Source organism: Orbicella franksi, chromosome 5, assembly GCF_964199315.1.
Source record: "Orbicella franksi chromosome 5, jaOrbFran1.1, whole genome shotgun sequence".
Lineage (NCBI taxonomy): Eukaryota > Metazoa > Cnidaria > Anthozoa > Scleractinia > Merulinidae > Orbicella > Orbicella franksi.
Window position 1 is genome coordinate 9,074,901 of NC_138149.1, and position 27,601 is coordinate 9,102,501.

General features: G+C 40.8%; 3 protein-coding genes across 3 annotated transcripts in view; all 3 read left to right on the top strand.

Annotated features, from left to right (window-relative positions):
* The window catches only part of LOC145487718 (uncharacterized), a 16,178-nt gene extending 292 nt beyond the window's left edge, over positions 1-15,886 (top strand). Inside the window, exons 1-14 of the mRNA XM_081466540.1 lie at positions 1-220; positions 2,197-2,255; positions 2,614-2,653; positions 3,419-3,473; positions 4,202-4,288; positions 4,384-4,491; positions 6,617-6,649; positions 7,950-8,120; positions 8,244-8,296; positions 9,390-9,634; positions 10,021-10,184; positions 11,713-11,908; positions 12,420-13,399; positions 14,106-15,886. The exon at positions 1-220 is cut by the window's left edge and continues 292 nt beyond it. Of these exons, the coding sequence (XP_081322666.1) occupies positions 159-220; positions 2,197-2,255; positions 2,614-2,653; positions 3,419-3,473; positions 4,202-4,288; positions 4,384-4,491; positions 6,617-6,649; positions 7,950-8,120; positions 8,244-8,296; positions 9,390-9,634; positions 10,021-10,184; positions 11,713-11,908; positions 12,420-13,399; positions 14,106-15,305 (3,453 nt within the window). The 5' untranslated portion in view covers positions 1-158 and the 3' untranslated portion in view covers positions 15,306-15,886. The remainder of the gene's footprint in view (positions 221-2,196; positions 2,256-2,613; positions 2,654-3,418; positions 3,474-4,201; positions 4,289-4,383; positions 4,492-6,616; positions 6,650-7,949; positions 8,121-8,243; positions 8,297-9,389; positions 9,635-10,020; positions 10,185-11,712; positions 11,909-12,419; positions 13,400-14,105) is intronic.
* Positions 15,887-15,928: 42 nt separating this feature from the next.
* LOC145488579 (rhodopsin-like) lies at positions 15,929-20,927 on the top strand. The gene is made up of 2 exons (XM_081467470.1): positions 15,929-18,820; positions 19,474-20,927. The coding sequence occupies exons 1-2, from the start codon at positions 18,602-18,604 to the stop codon at positions 20,224-20,226; spliced, it is 972 nt and encodes a 323-aa protein (XP_081323596.1). The 5' UTR covers positions 15,929-18,601; the 3' UTR covers positions 20,227-20,927.
* A 2,274-nt stretch (positions 20,928-23,201) lies between these two features.
* Positions 23,202-25,608, top strand: LOC145487719 (uncharacterized). The gene is made up of 2 exons (XM_081466541.1): positions 23,202-24,127; positions 24,695-25,608. The coding sequence occupies exons 1-2, from the start codon at positions 23,795-23,797 to the stop codon at positions 25,400-25,402; spliced, it is 1,041 nt and encodes a 346-aa protein (XP_081322667.1). The 5' UTR covers positions 23,202-23,794; the 3' UTR covers positions 25,403-25,608.
* Positions 25,609-27,601: the final 1,993 nt, after the last annotated feature.

Sequence of the window (27,601 nt, forward strand, 5' to 3'; positions counted from 1 at the left end):
ATAAACGAACGGGAAATTTAACACAACCATGTTGGTGTTCTTCGATTTCCTTGCTCCGCGATCTGTTTGAACTGCGAGTTTCCTGAAGTTTTGGCTCAAATCCCGTCGGATCTATCCTTACGTGGATCTAAACGAGAACATGTAACTTTGGGAGAGTCATGCCAACGGCTGGTGAGGCGAGACTGAAGTCAAAATCAATCAAGAAGACATCTGGTGATGGGTAAGAGGAAGTTGTCCTGTAGTTGTTGATCCATGTAATCAAAGCTTACATGAAAGTCATACCATTACGGTTTGAGACATGTTACATGAATCACGAAGTAAACGTACTTTGCACGTTCAAAGGAGTATCTATACCTATGCTATAAAGATGATGCAGTCGCTTCGATTCCTTAACCATTGCAGTTTAGTTGGTTGTAACTCACAAGCGAGAACGCAGTCAATTTCGTTCCAATAAAGTGATTGCTTTGTGTTTAACTTAATTTCTTGGTAGTGCCAAGCAATGTAAAGCGGATTTAAGCTTTCCAGTTTTTCGTTCACGTACCGAACCATTAATGGTGACGTTCACTGAAATCCGATCCAGATTGCTTGGAATTTAATAAATAGTGAAAGTATAACAATAAACGTCGTTCTGTCAGACTCTATAAAGATACCCGGCAACCGGGAAGTGTTTTCAAAACCTAGACCGGCAGTCTAAAATTCTTTTAGAATTTCCACGAACTATTTCAATTTAGCAGATCTTTCTTTAGAAATATCAATCGTTTACAAGTATTATTTTGTCTTTGTAGCAGAGGAATTTTTCGAGCCTTGCATTAAATTGGTATAGCATAAAATCTCAAATTTTTTGACCCAAAAATTATCGTTGCTTTGACTCACCGAGATTAATAAGACTAATAAGCTTATCTACAACAATAAGTACAGGTAATCAAATGAATACAACTGCAATTAAGGATTTACATTACTAGCGATATATGAAAATTCTCTCAAAATAAAGGCAAGTGCATTTTGAAAGAATTTTCAATAATATCAATCATGAGTGGTGTAAATCCTTACTTGTAATTGTTCAAGCTTTCGTATGACTACTCATTTATTACATGGCCGAGAAAGTTACAAAAGTGTGCATGCTAATTTGCACTCCAGTGTACATGTAAATTAAAAATTAACGATAAATTGGCCTGTTCTAAGCCAATCACAATGAAGTGATTTTCTCAGTCATATGGTAACAATTGAAACCATCTGAGAGCTTTGAGCATTTGTTCAGAAATGCCAAGTGATTCTTTTTAATGGTTTGGTTTTGTAGTTTGTGTACTGGACCAAATACTCCCATCTTCGGCATACTATAAAACTCTCGACTAGTTGGCATGGTTGTTAAAAGAACAGATACTTGACGTCATCAGAAATTCCTGATATATCCTGTGATTTCAAGTTACTGACCTGATATGGCAACAATAATATAGTGACTTGGTCTCGGGGGTTAAAACAAATTGGGTGGGTGAGTTATCTTATCTGGGCTGGTAGGAGTGCCTGATGGATGGCTGCATGTATCAGGAGATAACTTTTCCTCGGGGTATCACTTGGCTCACTTACGGTATCCTCGGCATGCAGCACACTACACTGGAGAGTTGTCTGGGATAGGGCTAAAAAAAAAATTGAATGCCAGCTTGCCCTTCAGGCAAGCAGCTCTCAAATTTTGCTTGCCCTGGGAAAGTCCTAGTTCACATTTTTTATTTAGTTGGCAAATGACTTGCCTGGTCCCTTGCCCATTTAGGCAAGTGAGAGTGAAAAGTTACTTGCCAAGAAAATCTACATGTCCTGGATGACGGGACTGCACTTTTTTGCAAGCCCTGGGTTCTAGCTGTCAGACTATATAGATGGACCCTAAACAAAGACAGACTGTTCTCAGAAAAATTAAGTAAGACATTTCATTACAATTCTGTTAGCCTGCGAGCAGGCTCACCTTTGAGTCACACGCGCGAGCGGTGAAGAGCAGAGCGCCGATCCAGCGGGAAGGAGTCTGGTGAAGAGGTGCCGAGAAAGTGAGCCTGCCCTGATCTCGGTAATTTTTTCATTTCTGCTTCGTCTGAGTGAAGTGAAATACCATTGGTCGAAAAGCGGGAAAGGCAAGAAAACTGTCAATCTATTATGTTTTATGAGGAGTACTCTAACTTTATTTATGATACAATTTTTGTTACTCATCAGAACTTCTTGCAAAGGAAAAGTGACTAGGAATAAGGCCAGTGCAAGCAAGATCAGGGAAGGTATGTGGGGGAATCAAACAGTTCTTGGTGGGGCATACATGTACATATCGATTAGAAGAATTGAAAATTCATGTCTTGGCAAAGAAAGCAACAATGTAAATACAGGATTGTTTCATGGTGAAAATGACTTAGTTACCACTACGTAGCGGAGTTACTTGACTGTATGGTCATGTAAATTTATATGAAGTACAGCCTGTTAATAGATGTACATGCAATAATTGTCGGTCTTCTGAGCTGAAGAAGTGTTAAAACTGCACCCCGTCCACAACTTAGGACAGTAGAGCATACCGATTTCATACTTCAATTTGTGTACTTTTAATTACTTCTTAATGTGACAGTAAATTTTTTTTTGCATTAGTTAAAAAGAGGACTCTGTCACATCCAAACTCAGCAAAGAGGTATGTTTCACCAAGAGATTGATGTGTATTTTTATTCAATTTTATAGTGGAGCCTCATACCTTAGAAAATTTGGTAACCCATTGATCTGAAAAATTTTGGTTGTCACGTGACTGTCCATATGTCCGTCCGTCTGTATGTACGAACTAAGAGAGTAGCACCATTACCATAGCTACATCTTTGATTTTGGATGTCCAGGCTATTGTTAATTGACAGCTGTCACAACAAGCTATCTGCTGACCTGTATCACATGACTATATTGCAGGCTCAGGTTTAGAGCTCATCGAGGTTGCATGTCTTTTTTCAAATTGACTGCTGACCAGTTACTGGGTTACCGATTGGATCACGGGCTCAAGTCACGTTACATGTATTTCTCTGGGGGAGAAGGAAGGAGTACTCACAAGGGCAAAATTTTGGTGCAAATTAACCCCTGGCATGTTGTTGACTTTTTTTCTGACATATTCCTTGTACAATTGTCTCTTGGAAAGTCCCTGATATATTGCGTATATAATTTCTACAATCTTGGTTAGGCTTGTTGGGTATAGTTCGTTAAAATTTAACTGGAAAAAATAGCAAAACCACACGCCGAACAATAACATGCTCACAACTGATCATTTTTTGCGATTCTGATCCAAGAAAAAAATAATTCTCTTTTTCCTTTATCGTCAGTTATTGCAATCAGGAGCTCTGCTTTTAAGCCTGGCTAAATCTATATATTACTTAATTTTTATGCTTACACTTAATTGACTAATTTGCTGATTTTCAAGTTCTATACCAGTGCCTGTGAAAAAAGAAGCTAAAGGAAAAGAAAATGCAGACCCAGTAGGTTGACATTACATCATTCAACATGTAGATGTACATGTGTTAATTTGTTATAATTCATTGTGGTTTACAGGGCTGTCATTAAGGGCCGTAACCTGTAATATTTTTTACAGGGGTTTCATTAAGGACGGTGGGCACCGGGAAATTTGACCAGCTGCCTTGCATTGCATTTCATATTAATTGCAGTCATGTAAATTACAATTTCTAGCTATGGTGTTCAGTAACATTGAAAGTTGAGTTTTAAAGACTTGTCTGATTATTTTGGCAATGCTTCACATACATCTGATAAAAACCCAAATAATAGGTCTGTCTCTACTGTTTGTTTGTTTGTTTTTGTTTTTGTTTGAGAGGCTCTGAAAATGCTAAGTGCTTGCCACTTAAGTACATTAAATAAATGTAGAGAGTATTTTCCATTTCTCAACTGTTACATGTACATGTAACTCCGTATGAAGGACCTTGACCAGATGACTTTGCATGGGGGCTTATACTGTAGAGCTCTGGGTAATGGTCAGATTGCCAGCCAATTAGGAGTGTTTTACTGTTTATAAGGGGCTGGCTTGCCACAGCAGAGGTCCCCACACAGCCTGGGCATGCATCTTAGCAGAAAGTCCTTTTTTAGTGTTTTATTTGTCTCTTCTTTCATCTGGGTCCCACATATGACAGGACATATTTCTTGCATGAGTTGCAAACTATAATAATAATTATTAATAATATTCTGTTTATTGTAGAATATTAATGTACACCCTGGTACTAAAATCAATAAAAAGGCTAGCAAGGTTAAGCAAGCTCCAGACTTCAGAAAACTTCATAGAAAATAGGATGATCAACTTTCTAATGCATGACAGGACATATTTCTTGCATGAGTTGCAAATTATAATAATTATTATTAATACTATTCTGTTTATTGTAGAATATTAATGTACACCCTGGTACTAAAATCAATAAAAAGGCTAGCAAGGTTAAGCAAGCTCCAGACTTCAGAAAACTTCATAGAAAATGGGATGATCAACTTTCTAAGGTCAGTTGAAATTACATGACATATAAATTTTAATTTATATGCCATCCTTGTACGAGTTCCTCTACTTCCTAAAATCCTTGTTTGAGTTTGCTCTGTGGCTGTTTTTAAACCAGTTTATTTGTGTGTTGGTGGTATTTGGTACTATTAAATATAAAAGCTCTCAATAGTGATAAATTCTAGTAAATGGAGGTTCAAGGTTTTACTGCACATGTATACAGTCTGCATGTACTGTAACTCAGATTTTTGAGGAAAAATGCCTCTTGAAAAATTAGATTTATTTTAGTCCTTCAGGGTTCCAGGTAAGTTTTAAAGGTTGGGTGCAATAAGGAATTCTAACGGGTCAATTTCCAATGCTCCCACCAAATTACTATAATTTTTCTACTAATTTATCGGGTTGTGTAGCTGATCTTGTCGGGTTTTTGACCAGAGACCCCTCACTTATCTGAAACACTGGTTCTTGCTAGCTACATGTAATCCTTGATGTGTGAAACTCAACCTGCATGTAAATGCATGGCAGATACACAGTGTACATGTACCTGTACACATTTACATACGCTGATTAATGAATCTTAAGTCATGTATTTGCCTCAAAAATGGACAATCAAAACAAGATCTGTCAATAGGTGATACAATATTGCACCTAAGTGACTTTTAATCAGTCACTTACACTGTACACTGTATACCGGTACTCTCTTTATCAATAACATTAACTTTTGTTTCTGTTTAATTGTCGGGATGTTTTTTGCATACACAATTGAAGTGTAATTTCATGGGTGTGTTGTGGGGCAAAATAAAAACCTTTTTTTTTGCAGGTCCTACGGGCAAGCTCTAACTTAAATATACTAGTCTAGCCCAACCATTGCTCTAACTTAAAGCCCCCAAAAATTTCATATCCCCAAGTACTCCTGTTATTTGAATTTCCTCACAACATTTTCCCAAGGAACTTCACTTGCCAATTGGGCAAGCAAAGGGCAAACTCTAATTGCCTGTGTGGAAAATCCACTAGTTCCAGTTTGCACTGTTTAGAAATGTGTTCAAGCATGGTCTTAAATGTTTGACATTATATTACCAGTACTTGAAAGAAAAATCCTGAGGTCTGTATTAGGGTGTGGATGGGATTAACTGACAACTGACAACTGACAAATGGAAAAAAAATTAACTGATGAATACCCAAAACTTTAACTGAAAACTGACATTTGTAGTCAGATTTTCTAACACCAGACAAAAGATTTTAAAAGCCCTTGATATTTGTTTGAAATTCATTGAAATATTATTACTTTAAGTCTGTTTATTATATAACTGAGAAAATTACTTCATTGTGATTGGCAAAGAGCAGGCCAATTTGTCGTTAATTTTAAATTTGCATTGCAGTGAAAATTAACGCACACACTTTTGTGATTTTCCCAGTCATATAATAAATGAGTAATTATATGAAGGCTTGAGCAATTAAGGATTAAATATACACTACTCGTGACATTTGAAAATTCTTTCAAATAATTTGTACTCGCATTCATAGGATTACCTGTAGTAATATTAAGACCTATTAATCATGAAAAATTTGATATCAGTTATATTATCCTCAATTCAGGCCACAGGGGGAATAGATTGAAATGTCAGCTGTTATTTTATATTCCCTGAATTTTCAGTTGAATGGTTCACTTTTCAACAATTCAACAGCTTCTGGATTTTCTGGAAACTTTCCTAGGAAATTCCCTTACCCAGCATATTTGTCGTTGTTTTGAAACTTTTGCAGTTTTTGGTGGAATGGAAAGTGCTCTAGCAGAGGCTTAGGATCTTCAGTTAAATTATTATTATTATTATTATTAACAGCCACTTAACTGACAACTGACAAATGGCCCAAAATTAAACTGACAACTGACATTTGGACTCCATCTAGACCCTGACCTGTATGAGCCATGAGAAGTGCTATACAGGATTGGGGTATTTCTAGTCTCAGTTATTTGCAGATCATGTGATAGGTTCTCTGCCAATAAACAGGAGGGAAAAAATGCATTGAACAGCAGTTGATGTTGCATGATACTGCATTTTGCCAGTAAAGTTCACTGAATGTGAAAAAGCTGAATGAACAGAAACCAATATGTTTAATTCTTTCTCTTTTTTTCAGGGAAAGGCAGTTTCTAAAAAGAAAAACACAACGGTAAGGGCAGTCAATTGCTTCACAGGTGCGGTACATGTACTTACAATTGAAAATGCTTAGGTTAACCAGTGGAGAACTAGTGTTGCATAAATGAGGGGGTAGGGGTGGTGGGGAGGGGTCATGTAGCAATATTCGTAAAGGTCAGCACACAAGAACTAGTGTTGCATAAATGAGGGAGTAGGGGGTGGTGGCCAGTGGGGAGGGGTTATGTAGCAATATTCTTAAAGGTTGGCACACACGAGGGGACTAGTAAAAGGTAAAGACTGCATGCGAGCCAAGTGGCCCATCAGGCCGGAGCTTATCCCGGTTTCTGTAGCATGAAGCGACTAGGAGTATTTCTACTCCCCCCTGGATGGGATGCTAGTCCATCGCAGGGTTACCCCCAGCATTAAGTTCGCCGGTACCCATTTATACACCTGGGTGGAGAGAGGCACCGTGAGAGTAAAGTTTCTTGCCCAAGAACACAACACAATGTCCCCGGGCAGGGCTCGAACCCGGACCGCTCGATACGGAGACGAGCGGACTAACCATGAAGCCGCCGCCCCTCCCAAGGGGACTAGTACCTGGGACTAATACCTGCGACTAGTCCCCGTGACTAGTCGCGGGGACAAGTCTCACCGTGTGAACAAGCCATTTTTACCACAAAATCGAGTCGCAGGGACTAAAATTTGTTCCCTGCGACTAGTCCCACAAATTAAGGGACAAGTCCCTGCGACCTTGTTACGCTTCGTGTGAACTGTTCAAGGGACAAGTCGCTGCGACCAGTCCCTTCGTGTAAACTCTTCAGGGGACTAGTTGCAGGGACTTGTGGCAGAGACTAGTCCCCTTGTGGGGTTGACCTTAATGTAGAATGTCACTGGCAGTGGTGAGAAAAAGTAACGCTCAAACAGCTTATACCTGCAAATTTACAGATTATTTAGTACTTGATAACTTAATATGGAAAATTTAGAAAACATGTATAAAAAAACTGCTTGATAAAAGCTGAACCTTCTATCCCTATATTACATTAGGCCATCTTCGCTCCTAAAGGGGAGCATAGGGCGTCAACCATGGATCTCCACCTAACTCTATTACTGGCAGTTCGCTTTGCCTCTATCCACGTGAACTTATTCTTGGCGAGCTCAGCTATCACACTTCGCCTCCAGGATTGCTTTGGGCGACCTCTTCTTCTAGACCCCTGAGGGTTCTTCTATCCCTTAGTACTCCCCAACTTTTTTAACCCGGGAAAAAAAAATGACTGCAATGTTCTGACGTGCATTTAGCTTCTTTCACATGAAGATGTTTCCACCATTTTGTGCAGATCGAACCCTTCAAGCTTGCTGAAAGCAATCAACAATCTATTAAGAAGTTGAAAAGACCGTATGCTTACAACAGTGAAGATGAGGAAGACATTGTTTCATATGATGATGATGATGACTTCGAGATTGACAGTACAGCTTTGAAAGGAATTTTAAACAACACGGGAATTAAGGTGCCGTAAATATCACAATTACAGCACATGTTTGCTTTGATGAGTTGATTTGTTTTGTTTTGTTTTGTTTTTGTTGTATGCTACCTCTTAAAGTACTTATTTAACAAATGCTTAATTTTTCAGGATGAAGATCTTCGAATTACTGGTCAAGCAACGATTGCAGCAATTCCTTCAAGGTGCTTGCATGTGACTACTACCACAGTGTTTCGAGTGGTTTTTAAGTGTTATTCAACCGGCCCGGGCATAGTTCATAGACTGAGGGGAATGACTGTGTGGTCCAGCAAACAACAAAGGAGCGAACCAGGACTGTGCACAGTCTTTTGTTTTGTGCTCATACACTACGCATGAATTACATAACCAAAACGTTTTTGTTGTTTAATAGCGCAATTTCGATGTATTAAAATTCCGCCTGAAGCAATAGACCTCAGCACGAGGTTCCGGGGAATAAACCCCTCAAACTCTGTAGTTATTCACCGTAGCCTCGTGCTGAGGTCTATTGCTCTAGGCTGAATTTTAATATATCGAAATTGGTCGTTCTGTGCACGGTCAAGGCCAAAAAAAAAAGAGCAAAAACATACTACAACAAAGAACTTTTCCTGGTTTCATAACCATTCCCCTCTATTAACTATGGATCAAAGCAGTCATGGAATGTCCTGGCCAATTACAATCACAACACAATAAACCAATGAGAACTTGAAGCGCCCAAGCACGCGAAAGCGAGTCACAGAGCGTGACCAAGTCGCTGTTAACTCTTCGTCTTTGATGGATCAACTGCCCTTTAATGTAGCTGATGCTACAAATGCTCAATTACTAGTATTGGTGAGCAAGTTTCCTTTTTCGTGATGCAAAAGCATATTACCAGAGCAACAATAGAACCCATCTTGACATACTGATTACAGTTCGATGATGTAAAATGGGGTCATCTTCTGATCTTGGACCTTTGAATTAAGGGTGTGTTCAGCTTTCAGCATTGTTGCTACGGTAACTTTTAAAGTCAGGAAAATGACTGCAATTGATTCGCAAATGATTGGGCATTTGTTTGATGTCATTCCTGTAGTGTTAACTGAAAAACAATGGGTGTGCTAATCCATCGAGGTGGAAGTGTGGAAAGAAGCTGTCAGCTGTTACCAGTCACCCTAAAAAAATCGCAGAACAGTAGATAAACTAAACTAATCCTGAATTACTTTCAAAACCAATTGCGATGAGGCATCAACATTTCATTCTTCATTAGCAAATTAAGGTGGTTAATGGAATTTCCGTCTTTCACAGCAATTCAGAGCTAGCCATTACTCAGCCGTCCGAAGGGATCTTGAAGAGGACCTCCATTTACTACACAAGACCCCCACCCCAGAATGCTGCGGGAGCGTCAAGTTCGGTCTCCAAACATTGTCCTACACCAAGCACTAGTCAGACTACTGTATGTCCGCTGAAACCGCGTAATGTTGACATTGCGCCCGCTGCTAGCTCTCAGGTTGCTTCTTGTGCAAGGAAACAAGTTGCCTGGGCGGACGAAGGTACAGGCCCCAGTTGTTCGAAAGCTGAATAACGCTATCCACCAGATAAATCGCTATCCAGTGGATAAGTGTTAACAAAACAAAACAAACCAGGCTATCCACTGGATAGTGATTTATCCGATGGATAGTGTTATCCACCTTTCGAACAACCCAGGCCAGGTGTATAATGTTGTAATATTTTAGTCTGGGCTTGATAACGAACGAGCAAATGTGGTGTCAAAGAATTGGGTTGTCAAATTGCAAGCGTTTTGTATGCTCCAATTGGACAGTTGCAGGAGCATTTTGTTGGACAATTTCGTAGTCTTCCTTGAGTTGTTTAGAATCTAGGACGACTAAGCGCGGCTTTACTAGCTATGTTCTAATACAATTTGTTTTCTCAGTTCCAGAGAACGATGCGTTTGATTTTCAACCAGACAGCCAGGCTTTACAAAGTATTCTGAGCAACACCGGGATAAGTTTCAAACAGATGAGTGTTCAAAACACCGGCCGAGTGACTCTAGGAGGGGGTCGCCTTACACCTTACCGCAAGGCTCGTCAGTCATTTAGGGAGGTACGACAGCGACGTCGCTTGAAAAACCCCATCCCCACCATATTCATCTTAAAGGAGTTCAGTCACGGTTTGTGCATATTGAAAAGTTTAGCCTCAATTTTCCAAATTCGTCGTTTGTAATCCGTGTTAATCTTCTCCATCCTTAACCATCCTTGTTCCTTTATGGTTTATCATTATCTCTTTGGTGTTTTTCTATCTTATTAAACTGTTATTTTCAGGTTTCCTACCATTTAAAGGTAATTTTGTATGTGGCCAAAATAACTCAAAATACCGTGACTGAGCCACTTTAAGACTTTTACGTATGTCTAGCTCTATTCAGTATCTATCGATGGTAAAACTATCCATAGTCCAAGATGTAAAGACGGCGTGCACTTCTAAATAGGAATATTGACAATTTACCGTGACGGTCATGGTTCCGTTCCCCAGAAAACACAGAAATCGGTAGGGTTTTGTAATCTGCCAATGTTTAAAACGCTTGTGCATACAATGTAGTCATTGTCTTTTGGGCAATCCTTTTGTCTTGGGACGTTTTCATTGCCGTCTTGAATTGCATTATGCAATGATCAAGGCGTGTATAACAATCAACCGTAGGAAAAAAGATGGCGGCTGTACATTTTACCACAATGCCTCGCGAACCTAACACAGCCCAAAAGGCACGAAGAAAACCTTATAATTGCAATATTTGTCCCTGTACAAAGAATATTAAGTAACCTAGGTTCGAAGATTTTATAACGTTTCTGTACGTTTTTATGAACGTTGTTTAGGTTTTCGTGCGCTAAGAACTATGGGTAAATGTACCAGTCGCCCTCTTTTTTCTTACGGAGGATTGGAGTTAGTCCTTTAAGTGTCTATACGGCCAACAGGGTTTTTGTAGTTTTGGTATCTCTATAATGTGTAGAAAGGTATTCTAAGAAAAAAAATTGGATTCCGACATTTTAACGCCCTAAAATCTAGCTTTAAAGTTCCCGCTTCAGCCACACCCAATGAAGTTGACCGTGAGTCAGTACAAAAAAAGGCTCTGGGTTTCTGAATGGGTCGTGACGTCAAGTGAGGAATTGCCAAATCCTGCTAGTTCAGGTCACTGTTGTTTCAGTAGTTGCTAGGAGTTTGCGTCGACAAAACACAAACCGAAGTTGATGAAGCAATGCGGTCGTCAAGCAAGCAAATTAAAAACATGAAACTTTGAGATGTTACTGAAGTGACGTCATTCATCACCAATCTTTCATTACGCGGTCAACTTCATTGGGCGTGGCCGAAGCGGGAAATTTAAAGATTGATTTCAGGGCAACAAAAAGGCATCGGAATTCATTTTTTTGGTTTGAATACATTTGTAGATGTTATAGAGATACCAAAACCACAAAAACCCTGCAAGGCGTATGGACACTTTAAGGACAATAGTTACTAATGAAATTTTACGTTGTGTACTTCGCATTCCTATTTGTGTAGTGCCACGTTTGTAAACTACCTTCCCACCCCCCTCAAAATTGTTGAGTTTGTCTGCAATTATTGTTCTCTCCTTTGCTACTAGGAGTCCAGTAAAAGGACGTCTATTTATTATACTGGCCCCAGACGCACGCGTCCAAGTCCTAGAGCCTGTGGAATGGGCCGAACCTCTGTTTTGGGTGCAAGCCAGTTGACTGCAGGCTCAGCTTTGAACTCTCAGAAATCCGGTGCCTATGATCCCTTACAAACAGTGGTCGGTAGACAAGGAAATCAAGAAGAAGGTACTAAGTTTTAAGTTTTTTGAATCCGCCAAGAAATTGAAACGCGTTTACGAGTGGAGACTCGCTCGCGTGAAAGCTAACGCGAAATCCATATAAAAGAGTGGTGTGAAATTCAAACACGAGAGCCTGCTCACACGCTAGCATTGTATCGTCCGGTCCCAAAGTAGTAAATGTACTTCCGAAATTTGCCAAAAGAAGGTCCGAAAATCTTCGTTCCAAGTTTATTTGTAAGTCCAAGTATTTTTTAGTTTCGTGAATTTAGCCTGCAACTTGCCCTTCATGGCAGTACAACTCGACTCAGGTCGCTGGCTAGGTTCAACCATACATGTATTCCTAGTCCAAATCCGACTGCAGCCTCGTTCCTTCAGGTTCACTTCGTTGGTTTTTGTTTGTTTGTTTGTTTGTTTTTTTCGTCAAATAAAGATGATTGTTAGTCGTCAGTTCGTAATAGACTAATTGCGAGACCTCTGTTTGTTCCTATTTGTGAGTATTTCATCTTGTATGCATACAGAGAACGAACCTATGGTGGGTTTGGGAGCCAGACAGTTCCCAACAGGACAACCTGAACCAGGCCTCCAGACTGCGAGTAACAATCCTCTGTTGACACCCGGGCGAAAACTGGTGTCAAGTGCCCAGCCTTCCTCTGCCAGAGATCAGCCAAGTTGGGCAGAAATTTTCACACCTCAGCGTAGCGCTCGCGTCCAGGAATCTGCAATACAAGCAACTCGTCTGCAACCTTCTCTCGAACCATTGCGAACTCCTGCAAAACAGCAGGGTCCTCAGGAGGATATTTGTACGCCACAAAGACTACTACTTAAAACCCAAAGCGCCGCTATAGCACAAGAGCATGTTCGCTCGACTTTTGCAAATTCCTCGTCTTCTATACGGCAGCCGTTAGTTGAATTTAAGCAACAACACAGTGCCTTGACCGTAGATTTGCAGCGCAATCATGACACCATGGCAACACCCGCCCGTCAATCTCAGACTGGTTCTCAGGGTCCTAGATCAGACCTTCCGCCGGAATGTTCCCACGTCCCTGGTCCTAGTTTCCAGCTCCCTGCGAGAACTTTCACCACCCCAGTGCAACAAGGTGCTCTTGTTTCCCAGTCTTTCAGCTCGGACCAGCCACCGCTTTGGTCAGAGATTTTTACTCCACAGCGAGTTACAAGACAAAACGTTGCTGCTCAAAACATGGCAGCTCATTCCTTCAACGATCCCTTAGTTACCCCTCTGAGGCAAAATTTGCCAGTGACCGAGGACCCTAGTTCAACTCACCGACAGCAACATCCAATAGCAGACGTCTTTACCTCCAAGCAAGGTGGAGATGCGATCCAAGACCTCGGACCCAGGCTTCGATGTTCCACGGTTCAAATTACCAGTTTCCAGCCCGCCGTCGATACCACTCAGGACTCTTGTTCAATGGACGAGTTCTTAACACCTCAGCGGAAAGATGGCTCTGGAAAGGAACTTTTCAAACTCACTACAGTAGAGGTTTGCTAATCATTATTATAATTATATTATTTTTGAGGCAAGGAAAATCAGTCAAATCAGAAGTAAAATCAAAACCAATCGTGACTCGCTCGCTCACGTTTTCCCGCGCTTTTCGTCGGCTACATGTATTTGCTTTGAGTTTTGATTGGTTCACTGGATTGTCTGTGTAATTTGTAATTGGTCAGAGTGATTACTTTAAATTTGGTTTAACGACACTCAACTGAAAGATATAAAGTCTGCATAGAGCCAAGCGGCCCACCAGGCCGGAGCTTACCCCGGTTTCTGTAGCATGAAGCGACTAGGAGTATTTCTACTCCCCGTTAGTTATGTTAGTCCAGCGCAGTTACCCCTCAGCATTATATTCGCCGGTACCCATTTATAAACCTGTGTGGAAAGAGCCACTGGGAGAGTAAAATGTCTTGCCCAAGAACGCAACTCAATGTCCCCGGCTAGGGCTCGAACCCGGACTTCTCGATACGGAGACGAGCGCACTAACCATGAGACCATCGCGCCTCCCATTCAACTGAAAACTGCTCAAAAAGGGACAAACTGAAGGAAGTAAATGGAAAGTTGAGACTAATTACCAATGACGATCTTAACTGAAAGTTCGACTCCCGTTTCGGCGCCTTAAGGAAAAAAGCTCTCTTTGCAAGACGCAATTCTTGAATTGACTTTGTCGTTCTTGTCTGTTTTCCTTCTCTCTCAGGAAGAGGACGATGTCGCATTTCTAGAACGTCAAGCACTCGAAGATCTAGGCCTGCTTAAAATCACCGACGAGTTTCACAAAGACTCAGTTGCTGCCTCGTGTACCACGATTCAAGAGAACAGTGATGTTATGCCCTCGCTGTTGTTTAACACTTGGGTGGATTCGTCCAGAAGTGTGGCACATGAGAAAAGCACCTTGCAGTCGGTTACAATACACCGGCCAGCGGAAGGCGTTCTTGATCCGTCCAGATCTTCGTGTAATGCAACATCGACGAGTATCAACCAACACTCGAGCTTTGAACAATGCCCAAGCTACTCTCCGGCAGTGCGATTTGCGCTCCCTAAGCCCTCAAAAGAGTCTAGGACAAACATCTCCAATACTTTGCACACGAGCTCTTTTACGTCGAGAGAAAGGGAGCTAGTGACCTCTAGAGAGGCACCTCCGATACCTTTCAATTCCACTCCTTCATTTAGCCGCCAAGGTGTATCTGAAAATAGCGCTCCTCTCGTCGAAAGAACTGGTACATGGAGTACACCTCGTCAACGTTCTTCATTTACAAAGTACTCAAAGATTAATCCAGCCCCCCGCATAGCGCCCATACCACTGAAGGTGTCACATCGTGCGGATACATCCAGAGAACCTCGCATTACTTCTGCTTCAAGCACAAGTCCTGTGGAAAGCCCAGCGTCCACAAGTAAGGAAGTAACTTCAAAAGGACCAGACAATCGTCCAGTTCAGGTCGTGTCACCGACTCCAAAAGTACACGTTTATAAACACGTCCCATCTGACAACAGGAGTCTTTCCCTTAGGTCGGCAGTGTCGTCTTTGAATCCTGGCGGCGTTACTCAGAGGACCGTACCATTCAGTGGTGGGGCTAACGCACAATTTCGCTGGGAACCGAATGGTCCCGAGATTATTCCAAGTGCCTTTCGACCAACGACTTCGGCGTCCCGTAGATTACCGAAAACTTTGGCTCAAGATGCGCTACTCGATATGGAAGTTTCTGTTTACATGACGGCTGGTCATGACCGCGTGGTAGCAGCGGGGGACTGGCACCACAGGCCGATGAATCCGCTGGCCAAAGTGTTTTCTGAGGGAGATTCAATGGTAAGTGCGATTTTTTTGGTGTGTTTGCTACAAGGAAACGTCGCGACCATTGGATCGAAATCTCTAAGGGAGCTGTTCCAATTAAAACATTAGTTAAGGTATATTGGTACCCCGTTAACACGACCACTTCTGGCCATAAATTCTGGCTGATTTAAAAGGGCTCTTAAAATAAGTTAATGACCGAGTAAGGTTGTAAGGCGGATGTCCACTTGACCCTTATCATTTGTTTGTTGTCCTATCTCAAACCAGTGAGGATTATTTCTTTCAGGTTCAAACCTTTCTCCGTGGAAAGGAGTGAGTAATTTCAAAATGAGAAAGGACCATTTCTTTATTAGAGGGCGTCATGTGATTTGAAATGGGCAGCTTACAAAAGAAGTCGGTTTCCTTTACTGTGTAGGGAGACATTTGCTTACGCTTATGTTCGCTGCGAAACAGGTCAATGCCTATCTTAAGCGATACATTGAAACATCGCGACATCCACAGACCGAGACTTCTCCCCCCTCCCTCCCCTTTGACGAAAATTAAACTGGTTTGAAATCATTCTGACCCAAAACTACAACACATGGATCGATGACAGTGATGATTCAGTTGGCATGGTATTCGCACTGTTTTAGCTCGGTAAGTTTACTAGTTTGAATCATATACTGTGTAACTGGTTTTTATGTTTTTCTCTCTCTTCAGCACTTCCTGCCAATTTGTGTACATCAATCGCTGTAGTATCCAGCAGCTGTTTGTGAATCTTGCTGTTTCTATTCAAAACTTCGCGTGTTAGTCTGCTATTAATGTTGGGAGTCGAGTCATTGCTTAGTTCATCTTTCAAAACTTGATACCAGTAGGTTCGTTTCGTGAAAAACTTGCTTTGAAGGGAAGCTTCTTGGGTTAGTATTCCATGTATGACCCCGACCTATGAATGACCCCAACCCTAACCCTAATTGTTAATTTCAGAGTTACGGGGTTGATCATAGATATTCAGGACGTTTCATGGGGTCATGCATGGAATTCTGACCGCTTCTTGGATGGTTCCTAAAGTCCGCTGTCTAGTTTAGCCTCAGTTTCTAGTCTCCCGGATGAGAAAAAAAATCTTTCCGGAGAAGAAGACTGCTGCGTTCTTGAGCGCGGGCGGATCTTCTGTTGATCAAGCCTACTGTGAAATAAATAGGCATTACCTAGTCATCTTGTGCCTCTGTTTCAAAACGAGTCTTCGTGCAAAATCTTTCATATGAAAATGAGTTTGATTTGATTTGAGAAAATGAACCTGTAGGCGGAACACATTTCCACATCAATAGTTTCGCACGAAGACACTGACAAATGGCATCTCGGAAGTGGCCTATTGTTCTTGGAGCTAAAATCTCATCTTTGGATTAAGTCATTGTACTAACACGAATAGCGCATCTATTAAATGTTGTTTACTGTAAGGAAATAGAAATCCCAATTCTTTCATGCAAATAGGAAACTTTTTTCACCCAGTAGTAATTAGTTCCAGTTGGTTATTCGGAGTGGTTCGTGTAGATTTTGTCATGAGATAGAATGCTTGTTGTCTGAAATTATAAATTCCACCGACCTGTAAGGCAGTAGTTCACAATGAACGCTTTCAACAGTAAAGCTAGTCTTTTTGTTATCCTCTTCATCTTTGCTCGAAGTCTCAAAGAGTGAACAACTCGTTTATGAAGAGCAGTCCCGTGAGCATAGTTACCAACTCAAAAGTGGACGTCGTGTGTATGTAAATAGCACCATAACATCAGTAGTATTTGTATCACTGATTAACAGAATAAAATCTTCAAGTTAATGAAAGTTTTTTTTTCTGTTTTTTGACGGCTTTGTCTTAATAAGTAGGTCCCTAGGTTTGCGGATCTTGAAAAGATTAGCCCAAATTTTTCACGTTTGTCGTTTGTAACCCGTGTTAATCTTTTCCACCCTTAACCATCCTTGTTCTTTTACGGTTTATTAGTTTCTCTTTGGTGTTTTTCTATCTTAGTAAACTGCTATTTTCAGGTTTTCGTCAATTTAAAAGTAGTTTTGTACGTGGCCAAAATAACTGAAAGTACCTTGACTGAGCTCCGACAAAACGCGTGATGATCTTGAGCATGCGCATATTGGATTTAAAAGTCGTTCCAGCGCTCTTAAATCGACCTCAAGGTCCCTGGTAATCACCCTATACCGCACTGTTTTACCTTTGCAGTAAAGTACCAAGAAAATATATACCCCGGGAAGCTTGTGCCTTACTTATTGTAACCAACATAATCAACGAAAAGGAAGACAAGTTTCCATTTCTATTTATCTTCTTTTTATTACGCGAAAAGTTCTGCGAACTGATCAAACAATTGAAAGGATGAAATTTTAGTCGTCACGCGCGTGGGGCAAAGAAAAATGTCCCAGTCCCTGACGGGGACTTGGGATGCATGCTAAGTTACTATGTAAACGTACACGTTGAAAGTAAATGCTATGAATACTATGTGAAAAAAAAAGTAACCCAGGCCCTTGGTTATCAGGCCATCGCTGCAGATATCAAAATAGTGCTCATTTGTTTTCGCCAGTGCCGCTAATTTTAAATGACGTGATGCGGTTTTCTTTTAAGAAAGCAAAGCAAAACGGCTCTTTATTTCCCGTATTGTTAATCAAGAGCTATATAACCAGTTTGAATCACAATTAGCGTTAACAGGTGTTTACAGGTAGTTCCCCATCTCACTATTAAACAATTTTTCGCTCAGTAACTTACATTCTAATAACCGTCTACTGAAAAGATCGACTTCAAAATCCGTACACGACGAGGAGAATCTGCCATTGCAGTAATTGTTTCGACCGAAGACTCGAAAAAACATTCGATGGTGGCGACAAAGCAAGGATCACAAATTTTTTGATGCAACCGCAGCTGGTCAACATGAGTAAACCCAAGACGTTTTAGTATTAAAGGTCATGATTAGAGCGTCAAATATTCAGTGATGGAAGTCTGCGACCGACATAAAGTTTCGTGAGATCTTTATTTAACTTCTGCCTGGGAAATCAACGCGTGTGTTTTGGGTGCAACACTTCATGACCGCGTTGTAGGCAAGGCCGTTATTTTGCGTTGTAACTTGAATTAATGAACATCAACGACGATAAACTCTTCAGCGAGTGGAGGAAACCCCCTGTGCAACTGGTGCATGCTGCGACAGATTGAACTTTGCTGACCGAGTGGAACTTGATTAAGAAAAGCGGGCCGTAACAAATCTTACATACTTGATTTGGTTGTCACGCAGATACTGAATGCCAAACAGTCTTGCAAAGAAATTAACTTGCAAGAGACGTTTCCCTTGGATATTAAAATCAAAAGCATTTCCAATTTTAAAAGAAGTCGTTTATCCGGTTCGCAAGGCCATCCCTTCACAACGCGGACGTTTCCTCTGCACAGTATGCCGCTATCCGGTATTGTTATAATTATAGGAATCTTACTGGGTATCACTACACTAATAGGTATTCTCGGCAATATTTCCGTGTGTCTCGTGGTGTTTTGGAATCGATCCATGAGGAATCAGCTCCATCTGTTTTTGGTGAACCTAGCAATCGCCGATGTTGGGATGTCGGCCTCTTGCATGCCCTTTGCCGTCGCTATTGTTTTGTTCCATGAAAAGGTATGTTTAACGAATTTAGCCCGACTAGTTGCTGTAAAGTTCATGGATAATTCAAAGTGTATGCCAGACAATTTCAGGCGGAAAATAACAAATTTGCCAGGAGTTACCATACATCTCAGCTGCATTACGTTTTGATTCAAATGGTAAAAGTTAGGCGCGATTAGGGCCATTGTAAGCATAAATTGCTTATCTTGCCCAGGCTGAACACACGCAATGAAGTGTAGACTTCCTTGAAGGTAAAGCAATAAGCAGCATTGCGTCTACAAGTAACTAGAGGCAAGAGACTAATTTATACGCTACAATTTGTCGGTCCGAAGTCACTTAAATTCGATCAGAAAATGTGCGCATGGATGAAAATCTGCCCGAGGCCGAGTTTTAACAATCTGTTGCCATGTAACGGTCAATTCCAAGCAGGGCTAATCTTCATCAAATTAAACAGCTAGAGGCTTCTGGCCGACAAATCTTGGCGTGTAAACTCTAATTGGATAATTGACTGGCACGTTCACATTTCTTCGTGAGTAACCTATGAGCAACCTGCTTTGCTGCAAAGAAAAGCAGTATGTATAAATTAGCAAGTTCGGGTTAGCCTGCTAATCAGAGCGATAAGAAAAGTTTGTAAATTGGCCAATGATATATACTTTTTTCTTTTTCAGACTATTGGTAAAGCCTTCTGTTATTTCAATGGTTTCATTAACACGCTCTTTGCTATGGCCAGTGTGCTTACCATCTGCTCTCTGTGTGTTTACCAGTATGTGTCTGTCGTCCTGCCAATGAACAAATCCCTAACCAACTTCCGGTGCCTCATTATGGTGCTTTGCGCATGGGTTATTTCGATCTTCTTTGCCACCGGGCCCGCGATACACTGGGGCCGCTATGAATTTACCTCCAACATCTTCAACTGCGAGTATTACCACACCACGGACAAAGCAGAGATTTCCTACAACATTTCTATGATGTTTTGCGGGTATTTACTTCCTTGTACCTTCATGATTTTTACTTACATCAGCATTTTGCGAGCGCTGCACAAGCATCAAGCGCGCATGGCAGTGACGTCATCGATATCACCGGCGCCGGTCGCGGGCGCGCCCGTTACCTTGGAAACGAAGTTGTGCATGACAATGTCGGTTGTGGTCTTAACGTTTCTAGTATGTAGGACTCCATTTTTCGTATTTTTGGTCCTAACAACCAACGATTTAGGACATTCGCCCGATTTTCTCGGGCAGTTGTCTTTCTGGGCAATTTATCTACATAGTGCATGCGATCCGTTTATTTACGCCTTCAAACACACGGAATATCAAGAAACTTTGAAAGATATAGTAAAAACATTTAGGTTGGCAATCGTGGCTACCTTTTGCTGCTGCGTTGCTAAAGGCAATAGCGAGGAAACGACGAAGGAAAAAAGATAACAGCGTCAAATAGAACTCCGGTAAATGATTCCGCTGAAATGGACACTCTCGAGACTTCGCGACGGTAAATTCCGGCGCCCCGACAAGCCGGACCTTGTGTTGCCTAGTTCCTTGGCCCCTACATTTCGCCGCGCGCGGTCAATCCGTGTTGCGTCACGTGGTCTGATCGTCTCTGTACGTCACCGAATTCAATCAACTGTGAAGGCCTGAGAGAAAGCCACATAGAATTCCAACCCGGTGCACGAGAATTCCTTTAGAGTATAGGCAGTATGCGAAAACTCAAGTTGTGACATAATCACACATTTTATTTCAACGAGCCTCAATGTTTCTAGAAGAGTCTCTGTTTAAGCGGCCGCAGCCACCTTCATGCCGTACCAAGGAGTGATTTTGTATTGTCCTATACTCCAATAAATGGCTGGCGAGGATATGGTTTGGTTTTTGTCACCCAGCTGGACCCGATGAAAGGAAAGCTCAAGCTTATTACCTTAAGTAAAGAGTATTTACACATTGGTCTCATACTGCGATCAAAATAACGCACCGATACCATTTTAAACATTTTTACATGTTTGCATTTATGAAGTAAAAAAACACTTTCCGTTTTGCTATCGAATTTTTGTTTAAATCTAATAGCTTTCTATCACTTGAAATGCCGTTCTCTTTCTGGCAAAGATACCAGCCTACGCTCTCGACTCGCTCCGCTGGCCTGAAAACCTAATCGGGAGCCTGTTCGCAGGCTCCTACATCTATTCTTTTGTAGATAGTGAGTACGGCCGTTTCTTTGAGCTTTCGAGGTGTCTGTGAAGAGTATTAAGATAAAATATTGAACGAGTGGCAGATTTATACTAAGACAATTAAATTATCCGCTCTCGATTTCTATGCGTGATAGAAAACTCGAGCTGGTATTCTTATTGTTTAAAAGAAACACGATTTTTAACGTACCAGTCATCTCGGGTATTTTGTCGGGCAGCTTTTTCTAAATGCACTGGCTTGAAAGCAGACTTTGTTGTCATGGGCGCGTGTTTTGCTTTTGCGAGCTTCTTTGATTTTTACTCTGACGCTCATTCTGTGGGTAAGCTTTTCTTTTGAATTCTGTCTAGAGCACGTGAGTTGCTGCTGGTATTTGAACTCGAAAAAGAAATACAACTTTCAACCAAACCCAATGCTAGCTCCTCTATGGCAACATCTATTAAACGGTAACCATCTAATTGGAAGCTGAATGCCTCATTTCTAGGGAGTAGGGTTGGGGTGTGGTGGTCGCGGCCCCTCACAGATTTGTTTTATCAGTTTAATCTGAGATAATCGAAGTTGGATTCTGCTTTAAACGGAATCCGCCTGGTTCATGTTGTTACGAACTACAAAAATACTAAGCGAAACCCGTTGAAGTAGTCTAGAATCTTGGGTATTCCGGCAAAGCGAACTTTATACTTACACCTGGTGCATTCAAGCCGAACTCGAAAAAACAAGCTGGATTCTAATAGGAAGTCTTAGGTGTAGTTTGGAAAGCTGTCCATTCGACCAGGACTATTTCGGTATTAGTGGCGTGCACCGATCCCTATTCGGAAGAAGTCGGGCCCGGCCGAATATTAAGTGGAATAAAGTTCGCTTATTCATCACTACATGTTTTCTGTTTCCATACTTGCAGCTTTAAACGGGAATGCAAAAGAAGTTTGAAATGTTTTGATTTTGCCGTCAACAAATTCAAGAGATTTTTAAAGTACGCGTTTTGCTAAGGAAACAATTACGGTTTTGAAAAAACCGTTACTCGCGCGTCTCGTGTATAGAAAACGCGCAGTTATGTAAATGTTGTCCAAGTTGAGGGAAAGAGGTAAAGCTATTTCAGTCCCAAAGAGAGAGGATGGAAAGCAATGTTTCGCCATGGTGCTGAATTGAACTTTTCCTTCAATTTGGACTACGCTGCAAACGTCTACGATGCAAGATGAAGAAACGTTTAGATAAAGAAATTGCGTGTTTGGTCTGCGATGGCTGTTAGGATGGTCGATGAAACGACAAACAGGCAAGTAAGTGTGTTTAATGTCTTTATTTTCTTTCTTGTTTCCATTTGTTTCCTTACGATAAGTTTCTGGTACACTATGAAATATATTACGCCATTATAATTTCAAACAATTGCTCTCGAAATTCTCCATCTTTAGCTAAATTTTTAACACCGATTATTTTTTAATCTGCGATCAGGCGGTTCTTTTTCGGTAATCAGTTTTAGAATGAAACATTTTTTTTATTTTTCAAGCTTTTCGCGCTTAAAATAATAACGACTACACTTAAACTACTCAACTCCATCAGTATGTGTCTTTTATTGTAGAATTTACTTGTTTCCAAGCTTAACGTAATTCCTTTACAGTATTACATTGCGCATCCCTACTGGGCACGATTTTCGCGTCATTAGCGCGCGCACATGAGCGCGTGCGTGTGCAAAACGTAAGATATTTCCCTCAAACTAAACTCGATAGAGAAATAAATGCTCATTTTCTCTTAAACGAGCACAGTGACCCCCACTTTTTATTTCATAATTTCAATGAGAACAATATACTCGATAACTGAGAAAAAAATTAGCAGAAATCTATTGCTAAAACCAGCGCGCGGGTCAAAGTTACTCGAGGTGCGCGCGCTCTGACGTTACAAACGTGTGCAACCATGACGACGAAAAAGAACAGTTTATAAACAATCGAATCGCTCAGTTGTTGTGTAAAGGTTTCTCTTCGTGAGCGCACAGAGTATCCAATTTGGCTTTGCGGAAAAGATTTGTTTTGGGAATTTTTAAATCAGGAAGATATAGCTGAATTATTTTAGCTACGAACTCTAAAGGAAAATAACGAGACTACAGTAACGGTGTAAAAACATCGATATTGAGCATAAACTGCGACGTCTAAACCAAGTAAGTGAAACTTGTCGATGTTGTATGGGATAGTAATATAATTAAGTGATTATGTGAAGCTACTGCTTTTCTTTTTCGAACCAAAAATATAGACATTACCGATCATTTTGGATTTGTGTTTGACGAAAACTCGACCAAAAACACACATGCTTATAGTGAAAACACATGATTATAGAGTTGTTATCGTTTTCGAAAAGCTCCGTTTTCGATATGCCGTTCTGTTCACACTGAGACGCAAAGCCGGCTTTACAATGGTCTTCAAATTTCCTCCGGTTTGAAGAGCGTTCTCGAAAAGCTCCGTTTTCGTGAAGGATTAGTGTGGAGAGCGGTAGGGCTAACAGTAGAAATAAAGCTTAAGATCTATCTTAAAGGAGCTCAGTCACGGTGTGCGCATTTTGAAAAGTTTAGCCTAAATTTTTCAAATTCGTCGTTTGTAATCCGTGTCAATCTTCGCAATCTTTGACCATCCTTGTTCCTTTATGGTTTATTATTATCTCTTTGATGTTTTTCTATTTTAGTAAACTATTATTTTCAGGTTTCCTTCCATTTGAAGGAGATTTTGTATGTGGCCCCAAAAAAGACAAAACACCGTGACTGAGCTCCTTTAAACATGATTTATTGGAAATGTATTTTCTCGATCCATCTTGATTCGCATTTTCACCCGTATTTCATTCAGTCATGTGGGCCGACTCGTTTGTCATCGACAACGAGCCTTCAGAGCTGTCGCAAGTAAATTACACATCTTCATATCAGCTCTTCGGGAGTCCTGGCGAGCATGCGCAACAGCCGCACAACTACGCCACTGACCAGTACATGCAACAACCATCCGGCGGTCATCTGTTTGCACCTCAGCCTCAGTTTCCATACGAGGCTTGGAGTGATTCAAACGGCAACCAAATGAAGTCTTCATTTGGGGCCGCCTCTGATGACACAGTATTGTGGGATCAGGCACCCAGCGATGAGCACGCATTTTGTACGGCGCAGCCACAATACACGGATCCAAACCCTGAGGTAAGACAATAAATCAAAATTTTAATGAAACAAAGTGCACTATCAACGTTTAACAGTCTCTCTACCTCAAGGAACGACATCAGCTGCAACAATTTACTTAATAAACCTAGTTGTGTTGAATTGAGTACTTTTAACAGATCTATATTTCACTAATGTACCTACTTCTATTGCTGCTAGTTGTAAGCTAACTGGTGTCGTCTTAAAATAACGAAAGCTTCTAAAAACCCATGATCTTCGATACCCCCTATATATCGAAAATGAACTCGGTGACATCCCAACATCCTTAATATGATTAAAGCGGCCCAACGTTTTAAAAGTAAACATAAAATAACAATGGGGGAAACTTGGAGTGCCAGTATCAGCTAACTATAAGGTATCTAAGTCAAGAATCAATTATGATTTCTCCAGCTACACTTTGGTTGCTTATTATGGCATTTGAACATTGTCACCGTTTCAATAGTGTTTCATAATTAAGTCACTTATAGGCAAAATGTCCCACATTAGATTCTTAATCAGTTTAACTTTTTATGTTGTGACGCTAGTGAACATTTTAGCTAATCAATACGGTATATCAAGCGTGAACCTTCTTTCTTGTTCCATTTAACACAGGGAAAAAGCGTGGTTGTTGCCAAAATTCAGAGTTTAACTTCAGAAAACGTAACTCTAGACGAGGAAATTGAGGAACAAAAACGAAGAAACAGCTTGCTCATGAAACGGATTTCAGACGCCAGGGCCCAGCTGAGCTCGATGCAACAAAGCACGGCGAATCTCTACAATGAATGGTACGCCCTGGATGAAACATCGGAGAAATTCTCCAAACCGCTTAGTCAAGAAATTAAGAAGTTAAACGATATCGTCAGCAAGAAGCGAGCGGAGATCGTGGAGATCAAAGCTGACGCCGAGATGGTTCCATCCCTGAGAGAAGAGAAAGATCGGGTTGCCGCTGAAATATCGCGACTTCGCGAAGATTTGGTTGACGCTGAAATAGACGTGGACAATCTAACGACGAAATTTCAGTATGAACTTGGGATCATGATTTTGTTTCCTTTTTGGAAATTGGAAGAGGAGTTGGACAAAGTCCTCAGCGAGCAAGATTCTACCGTTGACGAAGGCAGTGAAGAACATAGTGAAGATTATAACGATGATAACGAGGAAGAAATGGTACGTGGCTTGATCAAAACACAAATTCTCTTCACTGGTTTTGTGCCTTCTAACTACTTGAGGCAATGTAACTGTTTAGATACCATAGAGGCGCGGTGGCATAATCATGGTTAGCCCGTTAAAATCCGGATCGAGCGATCAGGGTCGGTAGAGGCTTGGTCCCCGTGTTCTTGCGCAAGACGCTTTACTCTCGCATTGCCCTCTTCACCAAGGTGTATAAATAGGTACCAGCGAATTTAATGTAAGGAGTAACCCCTCCATTGGCTAGCATCCCTATGGGGGTGCGCGTAAAAATAATTCTAGTTGCTTCATGTAACGAAAATCGGAAATAAGCATGGACCCTTTCAAAATGCAGTCTTTTTTTTTCACCGCTAATGAAAAAAAACAAAACTTTTCCCTGTTTCCTTTTCCAGTCTACATCAAGATCAGAAGAAAGCTTGGTGGAAGACTCTGGTGAGAACCCAAAGGAAAACTTTGTAGAGAATTTCGAAGAAAGGTCTGCAGACGGTCGGAAGGACAACTTATCCGAAGAATTCTCGAGAACCTCAGAAAAAGCCTCGTTCAACGATAGTGTGCAATCAGTGGACAGTCGTGGCTCTGTCAATGACAAATCTGTACCAAGTGTATCTGCTTCAATATGCTCCAGTTCCCTATCTGCCGAAGATTCTGGCGTGAAAACTGGTTGCGAATTAGATGACGTCACTATAGACGAGTCATTTGCCCAAAATGCCGCACCAAAGAAACAGAAAAAGAAGGTACGCACTTTTAGTTTGTTAGGAATTAACTGTGTGGTCATAGAACTGACTGAATTTGCGATACACATTTTTGTTTTCGTTCCATAAATCGCTGTTGAGGCTCAAGGAAGCTAGGTCATGTCCGATCTTGAAAACGTTACTTTGATCTTGGATACACTGTCAGCAATTTTTCAAATCGAAAGTAACATACCGTATGGCATTATACTGAGATAAAATAACCATGCATCTGGAGTAGCTGGCTATAAAGCTTTTGGCTCTCCGCACGCATTCCGTGCCTATGATTTCAGAAATATATGGCTATGTAGTTTGCGATCTTGCCCTTCTGAGCCGTGACGACAACAGATCTGAACATAGACGTCACTACACAACAGATGTCTAGCACCCTTTTCCCTCTATCTCGCTTCGTTTGACGAGACGATGGAGAGCCATAAAGGTCATGAAGTAGTCTAAGTGCGAGCTTGACACAAATTTTAATTCCCAGACATTCCTATAAAATACGAAAAAAGCGATTTCAAAACATTTAACCATAAAAAAAAGCTGCGATAAAATATTTTTTAGCAACTTTTAAGAAAATCATGTTCAAAACTTAAACGACGACCTTCCGATGTTTAGCTAACGTCATTATCAAGTCAAAAAGGAGAGCTGATAAAAAAACTGTATAAACTGTAATTGTAAAACCAAGAAAACTGCCCTCGAAAAAATTATTTATTTATTCTGCAAAACTTCTTAATACCATCTTAGACACCTTAGCCAACCATAGTGTAACCAGTCTTAAATTAATTGTGCTATCGATCCTATTCGAAAATGGTTGTAAATTAAGAATTCTCTTGTATGCATTTAAATTAGTCTCACTAACCTCGTTTAGAAGTAAAAGTTCTCTTGAATTAGCAACTTAAAAACGAAGCTAGCCAGGCTAATTTTGATATTAACAAAAGAATTTATGATTTGCAGTCATTCAGTGACCTCATTTTTGATCTATTCTCTCTTTTTACTTTTTCCCAGATCAGCAAAGCCACTCGTTTCAGTCGATGGTTACGGTGCTTGTGGTGTATACCACGAAAAAACAAGGATGAATAAACTTTAATAGTCTTGCTGCTTAATAGTATTGTTACGTTGATTTATGCTAGTGGAAATAACCGCTATTTTGTTTTAGTTTGTTTTCAAAGCATATGAATTTTATTTGAGATTCACGTCATTTGGAGGGACTTACTTTTGTTAACATGACGACATTCCTGGTTAAATGAAATAAATACATCAGTAATTGTTTATCTCAGTGTCACCGATTTATTTTTGTGTTTGTTTGCTAATATACTCAAGCGCCACGACACGCGTGTTAAAGAAAAGCGTGTTAACGGTGCGCGAGTGTCACGTAGGGAGCGTATGCACAAGACGTCATGGCAGCCATATTGGTGCGCCCATGTAGGTGTACCAAACCAATCCTGTGGGAGTTCAACTTTTTTCTTATGTAAACACTTTCTTCTATTCCAATAAATTTGCATGGCTGTTGGACACGTGAGTAAATACGCTACATAGACTGTTTCAAACACGGGATGGGGTT